This window comes from Colletotrichum spaethianum, assembly GCF_022836535.1.
Source record: "Colletotrichum spaethianum MAFF 239500 DNA, contig05, whole genome shotgun sequence".
Classification (NCBI taxonomy): Eukaryota; Fungi; Ascomycota; class Sordariomycetes; order Glomerellales; family Glomerellaceae; genus Colletotrichum; species Colletotrichum spaethianum.
In genome coordinates, this window is record NW_026054775.1 from 517,309 (window position 1) to 535,457 (window position 18,149).

The 18,149-nt window shown below is 55.7% G+C and overlaps 4 protein-coding genes across 4 annotated transcripts; 3 read left to right on the plus strand and 1 right to left on the minus strand.

Annotated features, from left to right (window-relative positions):
- Positions 1-2,206: 2,206 nt before the first annotated feature.
- ColSpa_02688 (uncharacterized protein) lies at positions 2,207-2,497 on the plus strand (the record flags this gene model as incomplete). Its single annotated transcript, XM_049268900.1, has 1 exon — positions 2,207-2,497. One exon carries the CDS (start codon positions 2,207-2,209, stop codon positions 2,495-2,497), a length of 291 nt encoding a protein of 96 aa, XP_049124857.1.
- Positions 2,498-2,989: 492 nt separating this feature from the next.
- Positions 2,990-3,973, minus strand: ColSpa_02689 (uncharacterized protein; the record flags this gene model as incomplete). Its single annotated transcript, XM_049268901.1, has 2 exons — positions 2,990-3,543; positions 3,637-3,973. 2 exons carry the CDS (start codon positions 3,971-3,973, stop codon positions 2,990-2,992), a joined length of 891 nt encoding a protein of 296 aa, XP_049124858.1.
- Positions 3,974-12,362: 8,389 nt separating this feature from the next.
- Positions 12,363-15,096, plus strand: ColSpa_02690 (poly(A) RNA polymerase cid13; the record flags this gene model as incomplete). Its single annotated transcript, XM_049268902.1, has 3 exons — positions 12,363-13,363; positions 13,424-13,770; positions 13,826-15,096. 3 exons carry the CDS (start codon positions 12,363-12,365, stop codon positions 15,094-15,096), a joined length of 2,619 nt encoding a protein of 872 aa, XP_049124859.1.
- A 729-nt stretch (positions 15,097-15,825) lies between these two features.
- On the plus strand, positions 15,826-16,503 carry ColSpa_02691 (uncharacterized protein; the record flags this gene model as incomplete). The annotated part of the gene is made up of 1 exon (XM_049268903.1): positions 15,826-16,503. The coding sequence occupies one exon, from the start codon at positions 15,826-15,828 to the stop codon at positions 16,501-16,503; it is 678 nt and encodes a 225-aa protein (XP_049124860.1).
- Between the last annotated feature and the right edge of the window lie 1,646 nt (positions 16,504-18,149).

Below are 18,149 nucleotides of genomic sequence, written 5' to 3' on the forward strand. Positions count from 1 at the left end.
CGACGGTGAACACGGAGCAGGGCGATATTTTTTCTGTTCTTTGGGGTCAGTTGTCCCTTCGGGGCTGGACATGGGACGTTTCGGGTGCCAAAAGCGTCGGAGGGCAACCTATGATTCGATTTGCGAGCATACAATCGGCGTGGGCGTGGATTCCGACATCTGGTTTGACTCTCGAATGGGTTGGGACTGGGAAACGCACATCCGGGGAGTTGGCACAAGCACACAAGACGACTCATTTTCTATTTTATCACATGGCGACAAAATCACAAAAACAGGGGTTTGGGGTACGGGGTGTTTCTGGTCTCTTTTTTGGGGGCTTTTCCTTTGCTTGCTTTGGGGGGTTCCAGACCGGGTGGTTGCGTCGAGGGAGTTTTGCCTTTCCATTTTTCCACAACTCTGGATGGCTCTGGGAGACCGGAACGCATCGGGCTATAATGGGTCCTTTTGCCTTTTTTCGATCTGGGAATGAAAGGGAGCTTGGCTACATCAAGAAAGGGGTTTGCTAGGAAGATGCGGAATAGATCATCATATGGGATTGCGTTGGAGGTGGAACGGATGGGATGCTTTCTCTCGTCTTTTTTTCGGTTTGGCACGCTTGCTCGGGATGGAGCAGCAACTTAATGAAAAAAAACACATGCTTTTTGGTCCCCCCAAGTTCGTCTTGTTTTATCCGCACAACGCGCGCTTTCTGATGTTGACCACGGACGGACACGATCATCATGATTGATTGGAGGGCCTGCTGGCTTGCTCTGTGTTTACCCTCTGGGAGGCCCGAACCTTGAGTCTGTCCCCTAACTTTCGACGTCGCGTCGGATGTCATGATGCAGAGGTAACCAAGCGAGCGTGGAAGGATCAGAGTTGGGTGGACGGGTGAAAGGGGCCGTAGGACCCAACGTTTGCATTTCGAACCAGCAGATGTCAACACGTGTGACGGACGGGCCAACGGGGATAGCCTTTGGTGTGGGAGACCTCTTGCCTAGAGACAAAACCGGAAATAAAATGCATGCTACAAGAACAAATAAATGAAAAGTATTAAAAAAAAAAGTGTAGACACACCATCAGCAAAGTGGTTGCAGCCAGGATTCTTTTTCTTCTTCTCCCGCTCTCTTATCGGCAGCAGCTCAACCGCTCGGACGCCGATGTGACGAGATGTGACAGTGACACACGGACCGTGGACGGGGAAGTTGGGTAGGGGGGAGAAAGACGCGCAAGAGAGACACACTGGCCTAGGCGCGATCCGGGCACGGTGATCTCGGGCGGCGGCGGGCGGCGCGGCGGCGGGCTGGGGCGGGAAACGGGTTGTGTGGCTTACACGGGAGGTTCCGCGGGGCCACCCCCGTTTAGACACCCTCCCTCTCTCCCCCTTCCCCCTGAATCGGCCAAAAAGACCGCCACCCCCATTTTTTCCGTTTTGGAGGTCTCGGCCCGCGGGGCGGCAGCTCGTGTGGTTTGGTTTGGGATAGAGTGTGCGTAGGTAGGTGATAATACGCCAACTAAGGCCCGTTCCAACGTCATTCGACGGGAACAAAGCTTGGCTCGCTTTTGGAAGCCCCCCTCCTCTCGAGGTTTCCCGTGTGGATGTTGCTTCTCGTCGGCGCGCCGCCCCTTTTCCACTCCTCACGTCTCGTTGGGCCCGGTTTGTCATGATGATGCGAGGACGCCCAACCTATCATGGTGGTTGCGCCTACTTGGGACGGGAGTGGTTGCGGGCTTTCGGGGGGGGGGGGGGGGCTGTCGCACCTTTCCAGGTGACGTTTGACGTACGCAGGGCGGGAACCCATCACCGGGGATCTTGTCGTCGCTCCTCGCCCTTCCCTACCTTTTCAGATCTTACCCCCTCTTCTCGGCCCACCGAGATTGGCCATCGGTTTTGGCCAATGTGAGCAGCGTTGGGGTTCCCGTTGGAACACCCCGTGTCTGTAGCCCTGGCAACCTTGGTCTCGTGGAGGCGACATCTTCCGGAAGGAAGTCACGATACCTCAACCGGCCTCCAACCGGAAGAGGCCATGGTTCAGCTGTAAGTGAAAGGGCCGCAAGAAAGACGCTCGTTAGAACGGCCTCGCACCGATCCGACCATTCTGCACATGCAGGTTTCTTGCTCCTAGCTTCCGCCTCCAGGCTGCATGCGCCTCGTTGCTTCACATGCAGGAGAAGATGGCATAGCAACCGGGTAAGTGGGACCGGGCCGCCCCGGGGAGGGGGCGAGATGCAGGCCGGTCCCAACGGCCAACGAGACGCCCGGTGGCCGACCGCCTACTGGACCAACTGCCCATTCGACATCGCCACGCCAGGCGTCTCGCGCCGCCTTTTCGGGCTCCAGACCCACGGCCTCCAGTCGATATTGAACCTGAGCGGGGTATTGGAAATCAACCTTGAATCGGACCGCTGGTGCGCCGCTCAGGAGATCAAGACGAGACATGGCACAAGCTGCCTCCCTCGTGTTGGCCGTACCGATATTAACCACATCCAACAAAGACCTTCATCGTCTGGCCCTTAGCTGCCTATTGCAACCCTCGCCTCTAGTCAGGGTTGGTGGATACCGGGGTTCAAGGTCTCGGGGGCTGGGTTCAACTGGCGTTGAAATCTCCTCCGTGACGGCACTGAGTCTCCGTGTTGGCGCTGTCCTCGGACACCACGGCCTCCACTTCTTTATTCCATTTGCAGCTCTGTGACGTCTTCTCCGGGGAAAAAAGAAAGTCGCCCATGAACCCTCAGATATCAGCGAGACACCTCAAAAGTGACCCCGCTATGGTCGCCTGCTGTCACCTTACAACAACCAATCCAACAGGAACCACACAAGACTCAAAACTCAGACCAACATGCCCGGTCATGCTTCATCGGAGGTTCATCTTAGATATGCCATTCGTCAGACCCGCTACCAACCAAACACACGCTGATCCCGAACCTAGACTTCACCAACGCTAGTTTGTTCAACCAGTCTCTCCTAGACAGTCAAATGTAACCTTTTCCCTCACACGACAGGCGGCGTCTACATGCCCAGGATCTTGGCCCCAGTCTCCAAGTCCATTGGATCGTCGGCCCTCAACGCCTTGCCGCCCCAAACGACCGTCCCCCTCCCATCGACCGCGAACGCACCCGCCGTTTGCCACTTGTTGCCCATGACTGTGCTAGGCCCTTCTACCTCATCCCCTACCGCTGCACCGCCCGCCGGCGTTACGGCGCCCTTCTGGCCAGTACTCCCCGTCCCTCGCCTCTGGACAGGCGTAGGACTCGACGCGCCAGCCCCCGTGCCGGTCCGCTGGATCGCACCCGCAACCTTCTCCCCGAGCCAACCTTTCTCTTTCCACCCCTGAACCTGGCTCGTCGGGTTGAAGACGTACCACACGGATCCCAGACCCAGGCCCCAGGCGGCGTAGATGGCGCGGTCCTCGTCGATGACGACCTGGACGTTCCACGCGCCGCCCAACATGTCGATCCACTTCTGGGTGGCGGCGGACGACGAGTGCGACACGGCGATGCATGTCAGCGTACCTGCGTGCTTGTTTGCCAGAGCCCGTAGCGCAAGGAAGGTCTTCTGGGCGACTGTTGGTAGGAGAAGTGTTAGTCATTGCGTGTTCGGAAGTGTAATACGACCACAGGTGGGGGGAGTAGATGTGGCGAGAGCCAAGAACGTACAAGCACAGCCAACGCAGCGGAGGAAGACGACGAGAACGGGCCGGCCGCGTCCGAACTCGAGCTTCCTATCGCGGTCCAACGGGGCCAGATCGCCGATCTTTGGGACCTCGGCCACGGGCACCGGCGGTGGTGGTGGGGAGAACCATGGCGCCACGGTGATGGGCAGGGCCTTCATCGACATCCACGCCGGCCAGCCACCCGGGTTCTCGTCCGCGGCTTCGTCATTGTTCGAACCGCTCTTGCTCTTCGTGCCCGTTGAGCCTCCGCTGAAGTCGAAGCTCTTGCTATTCAGCCCGACCTTCTTGAGGGCGATCTTTGTTGTTAGGCTTGACAGCATGATGGTGATCCCGTCGCAAGGAGACAGATCCGTGTGGGTAACGGTAATGCGTTAAGGCAGTATGTAGTCAGCTTCCAAGACCGGAGGCGTCTCAAAGCAGAGAAGAGCAACTCGCGGGGACAAGCAGCGCAGCAAAGAAGCAACGAGCGGGCAAGGATCAAGTGGGTTTAGACGCCGTGCAGGTGTAATGCAAACGCAAGACTAACTTCAGCAGGTGGCAGTGAGAGAATGAGAAGAAGCAGGAGCAAAAAAGAGAGGAAACTGTGGCCGGCATGCTTATGGCGGCTGCGGCCGCGGCATTCTGCGGACTCTGAGGTGGTGAACCGTGAAGGGGGGCTGGCGAGAAGCTCCGGCGAGCTCCTGAAACTTTCGATACAGGGGATGTCGCATGTTTTGTTAGCGAAGACCCTGAGCTCCTGGCCGAACCCCAGGAGAGCCATGTCGCAAGGCTGAAGCCCGCTGGCCGGCGTTGGCCATCCTCCTACCTCCTTGCTTGCCCCTGAACTCAAGAGGCATCTCTCCGACTGGGTGACATGTTGTGCGGAGGTTTGGCCGGCCGGCTGTCGGCCGGCTGTCCTTGTCGTGTTGCAAACGCCTCTCCGGGTTCCAGGGTGCTGGTATTGTGCCCAATGCCTCTGATCTTGCACAGAGACTTGGAACAACAACGCACGCACACCAAAAACCCGCCGAAATGCCGGCTATTTCGCTTGCAATCAATGATGCAGGAGTCTGTCTTAAAATGTATGAAAAATCCAGACTGTACGACCTCGGCACGTTTGGCATTTCGAGGTGAACCTCGCCAGACACCCTCCTTGTTATTTTCCCTTGGCTAGAAGCCGAAGGGAAAAAGCCACAGATCGAGACACATGTACGAAGACAATAATAGCAAAGTGAAGTGGGGACAATGGACGTTCCATGAAGCGTGCACGATTCGAGATTCGAACTATGGGATTTCAACATGCTTGCGCGCGCGCGTTGTGGAACGCAGACTTTCATTCTTCGGATGGCCAGTCTCCGCCGAAACGCATGAATGTTTATCGAATCACGACTCACATGAACGTCTGGACTCTCGGCATATCTCACTCAACCTTAAATGATGGAGGCGTCGTCCTCACTCCCTACCGCGCTGGGCCGTCTCTAAGAGCAAAGGTCACAAGTGGTCGGACTGTGCGCTGGTGATCATGGCGGAATGCGGGCAAAGGCTTACCCACAGTGTGCTCTCGACTCCCGCGTCATCGAAGATGTCATAAGAATCGCTCGATCGACTGTGTTGGTCTTGGTCAAGTCAAGGAGTTTGATCCAGAGACACAAATCGCTGATTGAAACATGGACTTGTCCAGTCGTAACGGTCCATTTGTACGACAAGGACCATGCATGGACTGAAAAGTAACCGTCCCTCTTTGCCTCTGCCTGATCGGACCGCGTGGCGCATTGCCGCGACCAAAGCAGTGTGCCCTCTTGAGCTCCGTTGTGCCTCGCCGGTGGTCGCTTCATTTCGAGCAAATGGTTCGGCGGTCGACCACCGGCAAGCTGATGCCGGGACCAATGTGCCAAGTTCCGGAGGATAGTTTGTTTGGGTGAATCGGAGCGTTTGGCACTGGCCCCGACCAAGTAGGAGGCTTGACTCTTCCCCATCTCCGTCCTAGCAGTAGATTGGTGGAACTGACGTTGATTCAAGCGCCCTAGAATTAAGGGAGACGGAGGGCGGGAATGTGGGGAACGGGAAGCGTTCACGGATCGTCTTCCGCCGTACATTTGATTGCGGACGTACGTCGTACAGTTGGAGAGAAAGAGGTCTCAGTTGGCAAACTCAAAGACGAACGGCTTGGTGGTACGGGTGGCTGATGCCTGGACTGTAGAACGTGTCTTCTAAGTGGCCGTCGCTTCGTGCCCAGTCCAGATGCAGCAATTCGCGTCCACCAGCACATCAGATACGGCCCCAAAAACGTGGCCGTTCCTGCCGTCTAACTCTATACCCCGTGAGAGAGAGAGCTGAAAAAGGGCACCGGTTACTTGATTTTGGTTGGTGCTCTCGGAGAACACAGACGGGAAACACGGCTGTAGGTGATAATCCACGATACCACCCATTGCTGTCCTGGGGATAGTGATACCGGTACGGGACCAATCACACATTTGTCGTTTGCGCAGCGCAAGATTGAGGTGAACAATGGATTAAGTCAGGTCCACTCAATCGCTCGCCGTAAGAGGTCGTACGTCTCCCGCGCCCCGCGGTGGGAGCCATCTAATGGAGGGTTGCATTGCGTCTTGGGGCGAATTACTGTGAGCGCACTTTCGCTCATCACACAAGACTGTCTGTGTGGGCTTCAGAAGAGGATACCAAAGAATCAAGTCGAGTGGCATAACCGCCGTGATGGGGTGTCAAGAGGTACGTCTTCTGCAAGCTCACGATCAGTGACAAGTGCATGCCTAGTTTGCCCAGCCTTAGCTGAGGACCAGAGTAAAGTGTGTGAGGAATCACATTAATGCATGCGTTGGAGGCTGTCCGACGTGAAGCCATGACGTCGGCGATGGCATCCAGTCAGGTGCCCTTGCGGGGTGCGCAACAGCCATTCCACGAAAGCTAGCCGCAAGGGCTATTGTGACACTTCAGCGGGCCACATCTGGTTCGTTTGGCTCTGTGATGTCTATAGGCTAGTTCGCCGAGGTGGGACCGCTGGATTGAGGACGAGTCCTGGCTCAACTTTTCGTTGAAAACGGGTGTCGCCATATAGAGCCTTAGCAATAAGTTGGCATCATCACGGTCTAGGGTGGCAAGTCCCCGATGTAGTTAGGTGAAAGTACGGTTGAGCTGCAAGGAAATGTGCAACTTGCTGACAATCTCTTCAGCCTGCATCAAGAAACACATTGCTCATCTGGTTGCAGTCACAGTCGCGGTAAGACGAACCCCTCGCTCAAGTCAGCAGTGGCGGTGGTATACGAACTCCGATGGTCGTCTTGGTTGGCTGTGTTGCGTGTTGGTTGGACTTGAAGTAAGCTGCCACGGGCTGTGCCCTCTTGTAGGTACGAAGCGTGACTTCAAGTCCGAACAAAAGATCGGGCGAAAGTCTCTGCTGTGCGATGAAAGGAGGGAAGTCCGAGTTTAGAGGTTGGAAGACGGGATGAGGATAAGCAACTCAGCCGCCAAGGCTTGGTAGCTTCTTGACTGACTTTCTAGACATTTCGCCTGTCTTGCTTGTCTGCTCGCGGAGGATTGCACCCCATCAGCCCTACTCCAGCACAGCAACGCATAGCTACAGTAGTCGCACAAGAAGTGCTTGCCAGCCATCCGAAAGGTTAAAGGCTCGTCCCGAGCATAGCACAGGGACTCGCGGGCCAAGGGGTCCTCCGTTGATATGTTGCTCGGGATAGAGATGAGTTTGATAGCTGGTCGGATTCATAGATGTCGTGAGTTGCCTCCGGCGGTCATCAGTGTACGTCTTTCCCCCTTTTTGCCAATCATCAAAATTGGGGAAAGTGCTAGGCTCGACTAACCGCATCGGAGTTGAGCAGAATGTCTCGCATTGATGGCCCAGTCCATATGGAGCGACATCCTCGAACTATCCGAGTAGCTGGGCGGCACATGCAATGTGGCACGTCTCGCAGTTCCGACCCGTGGCCCGAAGATTTGGCAAATCTAATTTGAGGGAATGGCAGTTTTGCCAGACGCCGCGATGGAGCAATGTGACGACCATCCCGAGGCGCTTAAGCAACTGTGCCAGACCCCTGGAGGAGGGGGTAGCAGACGAGCGAATAGGCGATTGCCGTCTCGCCTGCATGGGGAAACATGACTGTGGCTCCGAGTCCTGGTCTCTGGATGATGAGTGAGAAGGAGCCGATGCCTTCTCAGCGGGGCGGCATCTCGGGCTGTAAGCTGCTGAGCGTGCCTACCGTTGCTGATGCTGTGCCGCTGCGGCCGTCATGGGTTGCTGCTGGGTGTTGATGGTGCTGCAGCAGCGTCTTCGGCATAGCAAATACGGCCATGGGTGGGCCGACCCAACACACGGACATGATGAGGATGAGGAACATTGAAGAAGCTGGGTGGGCTGCTGAGCTTATGGCGTGGTCCTTCGGGGTTGCGACGTATGACTGAATCGGTGAACGGGTATCGGAAAGGATGAGCCTCACTCCTTCTGAATCTTGGGCTTACAATAGCCATGGCAGGCCATAGGCGAGACGCATGGAGAAGGGGGCGGGCGGAGAGAGCGAGCGTCCATGTCCTCCAGGAGGAGTTGAATCGGAGACTACGAGAAGCCGGTCGAGAAAGACGGGGTGACTGCGGAGAGGTAACGCGAAAACACGAACGGGTCTTTAGGGGCTCAAAGGGGTAGCGTGATGGATTCTCGTCCATTGTTGGCTCGGCTCTGGACAGTTTTGGGCGTGCTCGTCGGGGGTCGTCTAAGTGCTTTGCCGAACAGGGCCTCTCGAGTCCTGGTGATATCCGGACACGGTCTCGGTAAACATTGTTGTGTGTCCTCTAGCTAGGATGTGTATGGCGAGTCTCCACTGCCTGCTGGGTTTCTGGAAGGACATTCAGGTGGCCATAGTATCGGGACCCTGATAATTTTAAGGTGGTGGAAATAGATGATGCTGGCAGGGGACACGGGAACTATGGAAATGGAAATAACCGTGTGGAAATAAAATAGGAGGGAGGATAAAGCGGCAGGCTGCGAGACAAGACGAGACGAGACAACACAGCACGAGGTGGTCGGCTAGGTGGTTGTGGCCCGAAAAGGAGGAAGACGGCAAAAGAATATCAAACCGACGTCAGAAGTCGGAAGTTCTGTGTCGACAACCACTGTGCACTGCATGGAGAACGTCCCGTCCGTCATTCTTCATCGCGTCCCAGAGGCCCCCCCCCCCCCCCCCCCCCGTCGAAGCAAGCAAGTCCGTGGTCGCGGTCGCGGTCGCGGTCGAGGAACGTGCATGGCAGGGCGAGGTGCAGGTGCAGGTGCAGGTGCGAAAGACAGGCGAGGCAGGTACGGAGTACCTGACCACATGCTCCGGTTCCAGTCCTTCCTTCTTCCTTCCATGGGGAGGCAGGGGGAGGCGGGAAAGACCATGACACTGACATGAGGAGGGCAGGGCCCATTCCACGCCCCGGGTGGACACGGCAAATGCCTCACACTGGAATACTGGCTTAAAGTGCATGTAAGCGGGCGTCACATGCTTACTAAGGAAATAAATACATGGTCTCTACCGGGGCGACACCCCAGCGCACTGCTGAGTTGTCGATGGTCGTGGAGTCCAATGTAAGAGTACTTCCCCCACTGCGGGATAAGCCTGCCGAGCCACAGAGAGAAGAAGAGGGAGAAAGAGAGAGAGAGCGCGAGCGCACATGCATAAACCCTACTTTCTTTTCAAGTTTCCTCTCTAGCATCTAGCAAATTCCTCGGTTTGGGGAACCACAAACAATTACTGCGTAGAAGGGAATCCTTTTGCATTACAAGACACAACTCCAAATCCAAGACAAGCCACATGTAGCCGGCCCTCCGACGTCATATCCTGACAGAGAAAGGAACCGGCTGGGCCCAGCCCAAGCACCTACGGCACTCCAGGACGAGTGACAAGCAATGGCCAGAGCAGCATGTGGCGCCTGTCTGCACCCCTTAATCCCCTGTACGCAGCCCGAATTACACGACTGGCGTTGGTACATTGCTCGCAAGTTCTTTTCGCAAAAACACAACTTAGTCTTGGCAAATACGTACCATTCTATCAAAGACACATTGCCCTGGAGGCCTGGGCAGAAGACACTGAATGCGCTGAAGGGCTGGGGCGGGCGGACGGCGACGAGGCACGGTGGGAATGAGTGTCGAACGGCCAGACTTCGCCAGGACGGCGATGGGACATGGGCGGGGACTTTTGAGAAATGACACCCCTCTCTCTCACTTTCGTAGTCACAGGCGCTCTCTTTCTTTTCCTCCGTGTCTTCCTTCCACTTGCCCCCAAATTGCGTCCAAAGCGTGTCGTCTTCCCCACTTCGGCTGCTGCCCCTACCCACACGCTCCGTGCATGCACTGTGGATGTCGACAGGGTACAACAGATGACCGTAGCTTCCACTTCCTCGCAGCAGGGCAGAGGGATGGCAGGGAAGGCAATGTACCTCCTTACTCGGGTCGGTAATGTAATTCCCATATTTATCAAGATTGCCTATCGACGGGAAGGGGGGGAATAAGACGCGTCGACGCAGAAGGCTCCTCAAGGTGCCCGTCAGCGTCAATTCCGGCAGGAGCGAGAGGGAGGGAGGAGACTGGGGTTGGGTGTGACAGTGGCTAGGTAGGGAAGGAGAGATACAGATACAGAGATCCAAACCCAAACACTACCTACCTGCCTACCGATCTTCTTTACCTCATCTGCAATCTGGCGAGGATGGAAGGTGTGAGTGTGTGCCTTCCCTTCTTCCTTGGTTTCTTCACCGTAGTATCGTTGGAGATGCCATGGCATGACGACCAAGGCCACTTGCTCCCAACTGACACAGGCTTGAACCCACTTGTTGTTCATCTCTGGACGACCTCCATCTCAAGGCTGTTCACTGGGCTTACTGAGATCGAGTCCAACCTGCATCCCGGGGTGGTCTCGTCTGGAGATGTTGGGTTGGTTTGGCCCGGCATCGTGCAGTCATCCATCCAGTCCGGTAAGTTGGCTATTGTAGCTTCTGGTGCTGGTCCTATTTCACCTGCTGTCGAATTCCGATTGTACGCAGGCAGCTTGCCGGGGTACGTTGCATCGACGTACCTGCTTTATTTCAATGCTTGCCCTCCTCTTTAAGTGCGTCAGGGCCACACCAGACGAGACTAGCAGAGCAGCAATCAACTAGATGGGACACCTCTCCCGCCAGCAATTATACCGCCGAATCTCGCTGCGTCACGCCGAACTGCACCGTGCTTGAACTCTTCGGGCCACTTTACTCTTACATTGCCCACCTCGTCTGTTAGGTAAAACACTCTACCTTCTAGCTGGCCCTGCGGAGACTGGACTCACTGGCATTTTTTCGCTCCCTCGGATCTGTTGCTGCTGCTGCTGTATTCCCCTCCCGCCGAGCTCCTCCCCACTCTATTTTCCCCCGAGGAAGAGAGGCGCTACCGTCCCTACCAGTCTCTCTGAATCTTCACAGTGCAGCCGGCAGCCTCTGGGCGAACGAGTCCCCGACACGCGCACACACATGCCCGACACGACTGGCCAACAATCCATACCACGAGCTGCCCCTACCTTTACTTTTGGCTTTTACCTCCTCCCTCTGACCTGACCTCGCCTTGCCTTGCCTTACTTTCCCGCTCTCGGCCTATTAGCCCTCGAGGTACCTAACCTCATTAGCATTTGCCTCTCCCTCCCCCCAAAAATACCTACTACATGCCTCTTACCCAGTGCCGCACTCTTTTCGCGTAAAGGAGTACATGTACATGCGCCATAACCACACTAAGATACTTCCTTCCTCCACACCCTTCCTTACCTTCCCTGGACTGAGGTACCTTCCTTGCACCCCCAAACGAAACGCTCCCCTTCACACTTTACTTTCATTCTCTCTCTTCCGGAACCTCTTTTCAACCCTCTCGCTTTTCCCTGAGGGAACACCTGCTACGTCTCTTGTCCATCTTGCTTTGTTTCTGCTCTGCTTTTGGCCAACAAGCGGCAGAACTCAGCAACACAATTCCTCACAGAGAACCCCGTGGCGGCAACTACGTGTGGTGTGCACCTTACCCCCTTAGACCCTTTCCACATTCTGTCTCTGTGTCTGCCCCCCCCCCCCCTATCGTTATTTCACGGTCCACCGCCCGAGGGCACCCCCCCGTCCACTCCTGTCGCTTTTGGGTCAACGTCCCCGATCTAAACTCCACACCCTTTCTTTCGCCTCCTGCTGTCGACGACATTTCCTCTCTCTTCCCCAGAGCACAACGACGCAGACAGCAAAGAGGAAGGAGAGTGCTCTCTGCCACAACAATTTCGCTGCACCGACCAACCCAGACCGCGTCTGGACCTGAATGAGTATTTTCGATACATTCGAACGTCTCTAGCAGCATTTCACCTGCGCCAGTAACGGCTCAACGGCTCAACGACTCCCCAAAATTCCCGATTCCCTCTTCCACCCAGATTCCCCCCTCGTCCGCACGCGCATCCGCCGACGCAAAACAGACTCGGAGCCAGAGAGAAAGAGATTCGACTCCCTCGAATAGTGACCACCTCTCCCGACCGTGTTCCTACAACCGCCTCCTTTGATTTCTCGTATTTCTCGATACCCTCGAATTCCCTCCTCATTGCCAGCTCTGCTCCACTTGCGACGTCCCGGTTGGTTGCTACCAGATCTCGCTCTCAATCTCTCTCCGCTGTCGCCCTGCGCCTGCACCTGCCTCTTCCCGCTCGTCCTCGTCACGGAAGTTGAGCCAGGTCTCACTCCATGGAAAGTCGGGCCACTACAACAGAATCGAAGCATACCTATCCAACGTCTCCTTGGATTCAAACACCCACGATAGCGTCGTCGACCTCGGCCTCCTACTTCTCCGACGCCTCCTCCCGCGCCCCGGCCCAGCTAGACTTCTGGCCCCTTCTCTTCCCCCAGCAAGCCTCCGTATACCAGGCGCAGTTGCTGCACTACACCAATCTCGTCTCTCCCGGACGAGGAGGCGGCTTGCAACAACCCCAAGCGCTTCCTCAGACGACGGTGGCCACCCCTCAGGTCCAGGCGGCCCCGCGGTCCCGATCCTCCTCCAAGGTGTCGAACAAGGACAACCCCACGACCAAGGGCACCCAAGGAGGCCATGGGAATAGAGCCGTGCAGAACAAAGACAAAGGCGACCGCGCTGTCATAACAGGCAAGGACGCTCCGCCCAAGATGCAGCAGCAGTCATCCCAACAACCGGAGCTTTCACATCCCCTCCCCGCTCGTCCTGCGGCCCGGACCGGTAATGGACAGTCTCACTCCAACTCGATGCCCTCTACTCCTCAACAACATGCTAGAAACTTCTCTTTCGAGTCGCGAGAGCCATCGCCCACTGCCACAAACAACCACTCCCCTCGCTCTGCTTACTCCGAGACGAATAGCAACCTCCCCTCCCTACGGCCTCTGCCCCCGCGACTCATGGGTGGTTGCCAGTATGAGACTTCACAGATGAACTCGAAAAGGAGAATGCCCTATAGCATAGGGAGCGACAAGCTGGAGCGGATAAGTCTTGACAAGATCAAGAGCAAGTTGTCAGAAGACGAAGAACGAAAGTTGACCACAGACATGCGCGAATTGTACGACCGGTTAACGCCGACCGAGAAAGTCGAGGAGAACCGCCAAAAGCTTGTTGTCAAGCTGGAGAGGATATTCAACGAGGAATGGCCTGGAAACGACATTCGCGTTCATCTCTTCGGCTCATCTGGCAACTTGCTGTGCTCGGACGACTCGGACGGTTTGTGACTACCTCACTTGATTGATTGCCTCCTGGTGAACTCGACGCTAACTCTCTGAAACAGTCGACATATGCATCACGACGCCGTGGAAGGAATTGGAAGGGGTCTGCATAATCGCGGACCTGCTGGCGCGAAGTATGTCGTATGCTCCCTGATTCCCCATCATTCGCTAATCAACCAAACCCAAACAGAGGGCATGAAGAAGGTCGTCTGCATCTCCGCCGCGAAAGTGCCCATCGTCAAGATTTGGGATCCCGAACTCGGCCTCGCATGCGATATGAATGTGAACAACACCTTGGCGTTGGAGAACACGAGGATGGTCCGGACATATGTGGAAATAGATCCACGTGTGCGGCCGTTGGCCATGATCGTCAAGTACTGGACGCGTCAGAGGATTGTGAACGATGCGGGTATGTCTCTTCGTGTGCTTTCTCCTTGCGTCACAACAATTGCTGACTGAAGCAGCCTTTGGTGGCACCCTCAGTTCTTACACATGGATCTGTCTGATCATCGGATTTCTGCAACTTCGTGACCCTCCGATTCTTCCCTCGCTTCACCAGCGACAGCACCAACGACTACCTAAGAGAGGCGGGCCAGAAAGCGCGTTTGCGGACGACTTGGACAAGTTACGTGGGTTCGGCGACAAGAACAAGGCCTCGCTTGGCGAACTTCTTTTTCAGTTCTTCCGCTTTTACGCGCACGAGTTCGACTATGACAAGAATGCCATTTCGATCCGTCTCGGGCGAAAAGTGACAAAGCAGGAGAAGGGATGGCACATCGGCATTAATAACCATTTGTGCGTGGAGGAGCCATTCAACACTATTCGCAACTTGGGCAACACTGCGGATGAGTATTCGTTCCGCGGGCTTCATCTGGAGTTGCGGCGAGCTTTCAACCTGATCTCGGAAGGGAAGCTGGATGAATGCTGCGAGAAGTATGTCTACCCCAAGGAAGAAACACCGACGTTCCAACGACCACCGACACAAGCGCGACCCGTAATGATCCGCAGTTCTTCCCAGCAGAACTCTGGAAGAGGGGGACGCGGGAACTACCGAGGCGGACGGCACTCGAACAACTTCCATCGGAACACGAACTCGAACCGGAGGGCTTCTTCAAGCGTGGCCTATGATACTAACACCATGTACATGCCTTCGGTGGCCATGACTCCCCAGGAACTCGCATGGTACGCGCAGCAGGCCCAGTCACATCAGCAATACCCCGCGCTTGTAGGTGCAGCCATGGCCGCCCAGTTACAGCAAGAAAATAACATTCGGTTCCAGCTCTACACTCAATCCCAGGTTTATCAGCAAGTCCAGGCTCAGATGGCTGCCCAAATGCATGCTGCCCAAAGGATGCAGAGCTCGTCTTCGACAACGCAGCAGGGCTCGGAACGTCCTAGGACCAACTCGTTCGACAACCCCCCACTCAGTGCTCCTATCGCCGGCCCTCAGGATTGGTACAGCGTGTACGGCGTTCCGATGGCCGCTGCCTACTACGGCCAGTCTGGGTTTGCTTACCCGTCGTCGCCGGCCACTACGGCAACGACTACTCCAGAGTACCGCAGAGGACTTCAGAGATCGTCGGCGACGACAGAGTCTGGCGCTTCGACTTCTGGAAGCTCGCTGAGATCGCAGTCGCAACCGGCTTCACGTTCCGCTCCTACGGGACAGCAGACTCAAGGCTATCCTGGAACAGTACGCCGACGAACAGTAGTGCGAATCCTGCACGACAGGTGAATGGGGTTCCGATCCCAAGCTTCATTCCAGACGATGCTGATTACGACGAGGCCCCCAGCGTCCTGCGAGCAACTCACCAGCCTCTGATGAAGGAGCTTACTTGGGATACTATGTTTCAGATGCATCTAGTCCGGCACGCTCGCAAGGTACCCCCAATGCTATTGCCTTTGGTGACACGACCCAGCCAGCCCAGGGGCGTCGGAGGTTGTCAACCGAAGTTCCACAGACTATCTTGGATCGCAGAATGCGAAGGACATCGCGCTCGCCATCTCCTATGGGCCATGCTCGCGCCTTTTCGACGGGAGGCACCGCAGCCGCGCCAGCCCAAGCAGCCGCTGCGGCCAATGTCAACGGACATCGAGCGGCCTCCCGGCCTCTGGTAGTCAACGGCACTGGATCATCTTTGCGAACGAGTTCTACACCCTCACAACGCTACGACCCCGCAGGACTTGTTGTTGATTCCAACAATACCGATGAATCAAGGCAATTTTCCCAGGAGAAGTCACTACCGGTTCAAGGACTTGGGATCAGTGGCTATTCTGCAGACCAGGGGATGTCCAGTCCTTCACCAGACCTGAACCGGTTCAAACTCCGGTCTCTGAGCGGACTCCAGTGATTGTCAACGGCACCACTACTCCGTCGTCCGCCACCAACGCAGCAGCAACAGCCTCGCCTGCTTCTGCGCCTCGACCCGTCGACGATCCCTCTTTCCGCGACAGAATCGCGCTGATGTCGATGAACCAGCATGCATGGGCCCCACAAACGCAGGTGCAACCGGAAGTCGTCAATGGCACCCAGATGTCTGTCCGCCAGAGAGCCATGTCGAGGCAGCAAAGCGGGGTTATAGCGCCACTTGATCTCGCCACACGAGACAACAGGATGAACGGTCACCAGTTGAGCATCGACGCTCAGCATCTTTCGCCGATCAACGAGACCCGGTCTCCTTCGCCTACCGTTATACGAAGGGGCGATTACCCGTTGAGAGCCGACCAGTCATCGTTCGTCCCACAGAATGCCGCGCCTAAGGTCCAGACTGATCCGCCTGTTCCCGGACCCAAAGTGAACGAAACAAAGGTATCGAACACGAACCAGTCCAAACAAGCCCAGGCGTCGGCTGCGTCACCAAAACGTCTGCCAACAGCCACGCAGCGCTCAGCCCAAGTAGCAGCACAACCTCAGTCGCAGTCACATACCTCTAGCCAGGCTCCAGCTCAATCACCCAAGATTAACGGTATTCGAGAGAATGGTCATACGCGAGGCGTCAAGAGCGAAAGCCACGGCGCCGAGGGTACGTGGCAAAAGGCTACCAAGAGTCGCAAGAAGGGCGCGGACGCAAAGAACCAGGGTAACAGCCTCGTTCCAAGCGAGCAGCCGCCTAAGCATGAGGCGGACCGAAAGGGTGGCTAATGCCGAGAGGACTGGCACAAACTCGTCTGCATTTCGGCCGTGGACATGTGTGCACGACAAAACGCTAGCATTGGTTTCTTTGGATATGACGCTGGGTGACGAAGAATCGCATGGGCACAAGTTGCTGGTATTCCATCGTCGCCTTGGTCATGGACAAATGTTGGACACTCGTATTCTGGATCGAGCATCAACAATGCAGAGGTGATGGAGCTGGGTATCGCTATGCGTAGCTGTCGGGTTGACGCCTATGGACGGTCATCAGAAGAGATATAGCAAAAACTGGTAGCGGTGGATTGGATGCGAGGATGGAGTTGGCGCTGTGACAAGCACCTTCCGCAGCTCTAACTATCAGCTGGTCAGCCTTGCTCAACGACGGCTGAGTCCAATCGATCTCGAAAACGGAAAAAGAGACCAGCAAACGGGTGCGAGACCTATCGTGCACTGGCATGTCGACGAATCGCATTAGGGAGAAGAGAGTCGAGCTTTTAGCGACCCGGAGTGTTAGCTCGAGCATCAAAACCGGAGAGGCCATTATCATGCTCAGTCGTCATTTTCACCGATCAAGATCGCATGGGGGGTCTGTTGCGTTATTTCGGGCGGCAGGGTCTATTGTTTGTCTCATTGCATCTGCGGCAACGGTCTTCGGAATGGGTTACGGTTCAGGCATGCGTCATCAAGTTTCCTTTTGTCAACAGAGTCATACCATGGGGAAAAAAGGTACATGGAGAGGGAGGGGAAAGAGACGGCGAGTGGATGATGATGGTCCAAAGCTGTATCTAGGACGGCTGCGATTGTCATGAAATACCCTGGCGGGGAAAGGCTGGACATGTCTCTTTGGAGAGAGGCAGCAGAAGAAGCCAGCATGACCGCATTATAGGAGCGGAAAAAGACATCAATGACTAGTGTCAGTGTAAGCAGATAGACGGGAAGCGTTAAAAGACATGATTTGCAAAGCCAATGAGTGTCTGCCAAGCTTGCAGGTGCGATGTGAGTTGAGTGGCGGGGGAAGCTGTCGCAAGAGATCTAAAGCCATGCTCCCTGCTCGTAATGTTGGTATCATGATAGCAAGGGTATTTGACCGGCTTGATGAGATATTTAAGCCAAAACAACAACGTGCGCCCTGTGGATTTGAATCTTCCGCGAAAGGGGCCCTTCCTGAGGCCATCGTCAAAGATGCTGCCTACTAGTGGGAAACGGGATCCCAAGGGTCTCATGCAAATCAAGATTACGTCATCACCGCGTTCTCACAAACCCCGCAATCAGCCTTATTAGACTGGTCAGCCTCCAATGACACACAGAAGCCCCTGCTTGGCAAAAAGGCAATTTCCACCTGGACCCCAGTCGGTCTCGTATTTCTCCTCTCCTCCAGGATGCATCTCTTCTAGGCAGAAGTAATCCACCACCTGCAATTATGAACCACATTCTGATAGTCGTCTGTTGCGTTCTCACCACCCATATTGCTCCTCGTGTCTGCTGAAAGCCATTGTCCCCAGCAGATCGTTTGATTAGCGCCAGCTTTTCTTTACCTGTGACGTTCTCTTGTTCGATGGTTGATGGATATGGTCGGCCCTGGTATTCGACTGCTCGGTTCGGACGCTGCCCCTGCTTCGTACCTGACTCGCAGCTAGTATGATGGGACGCCAACG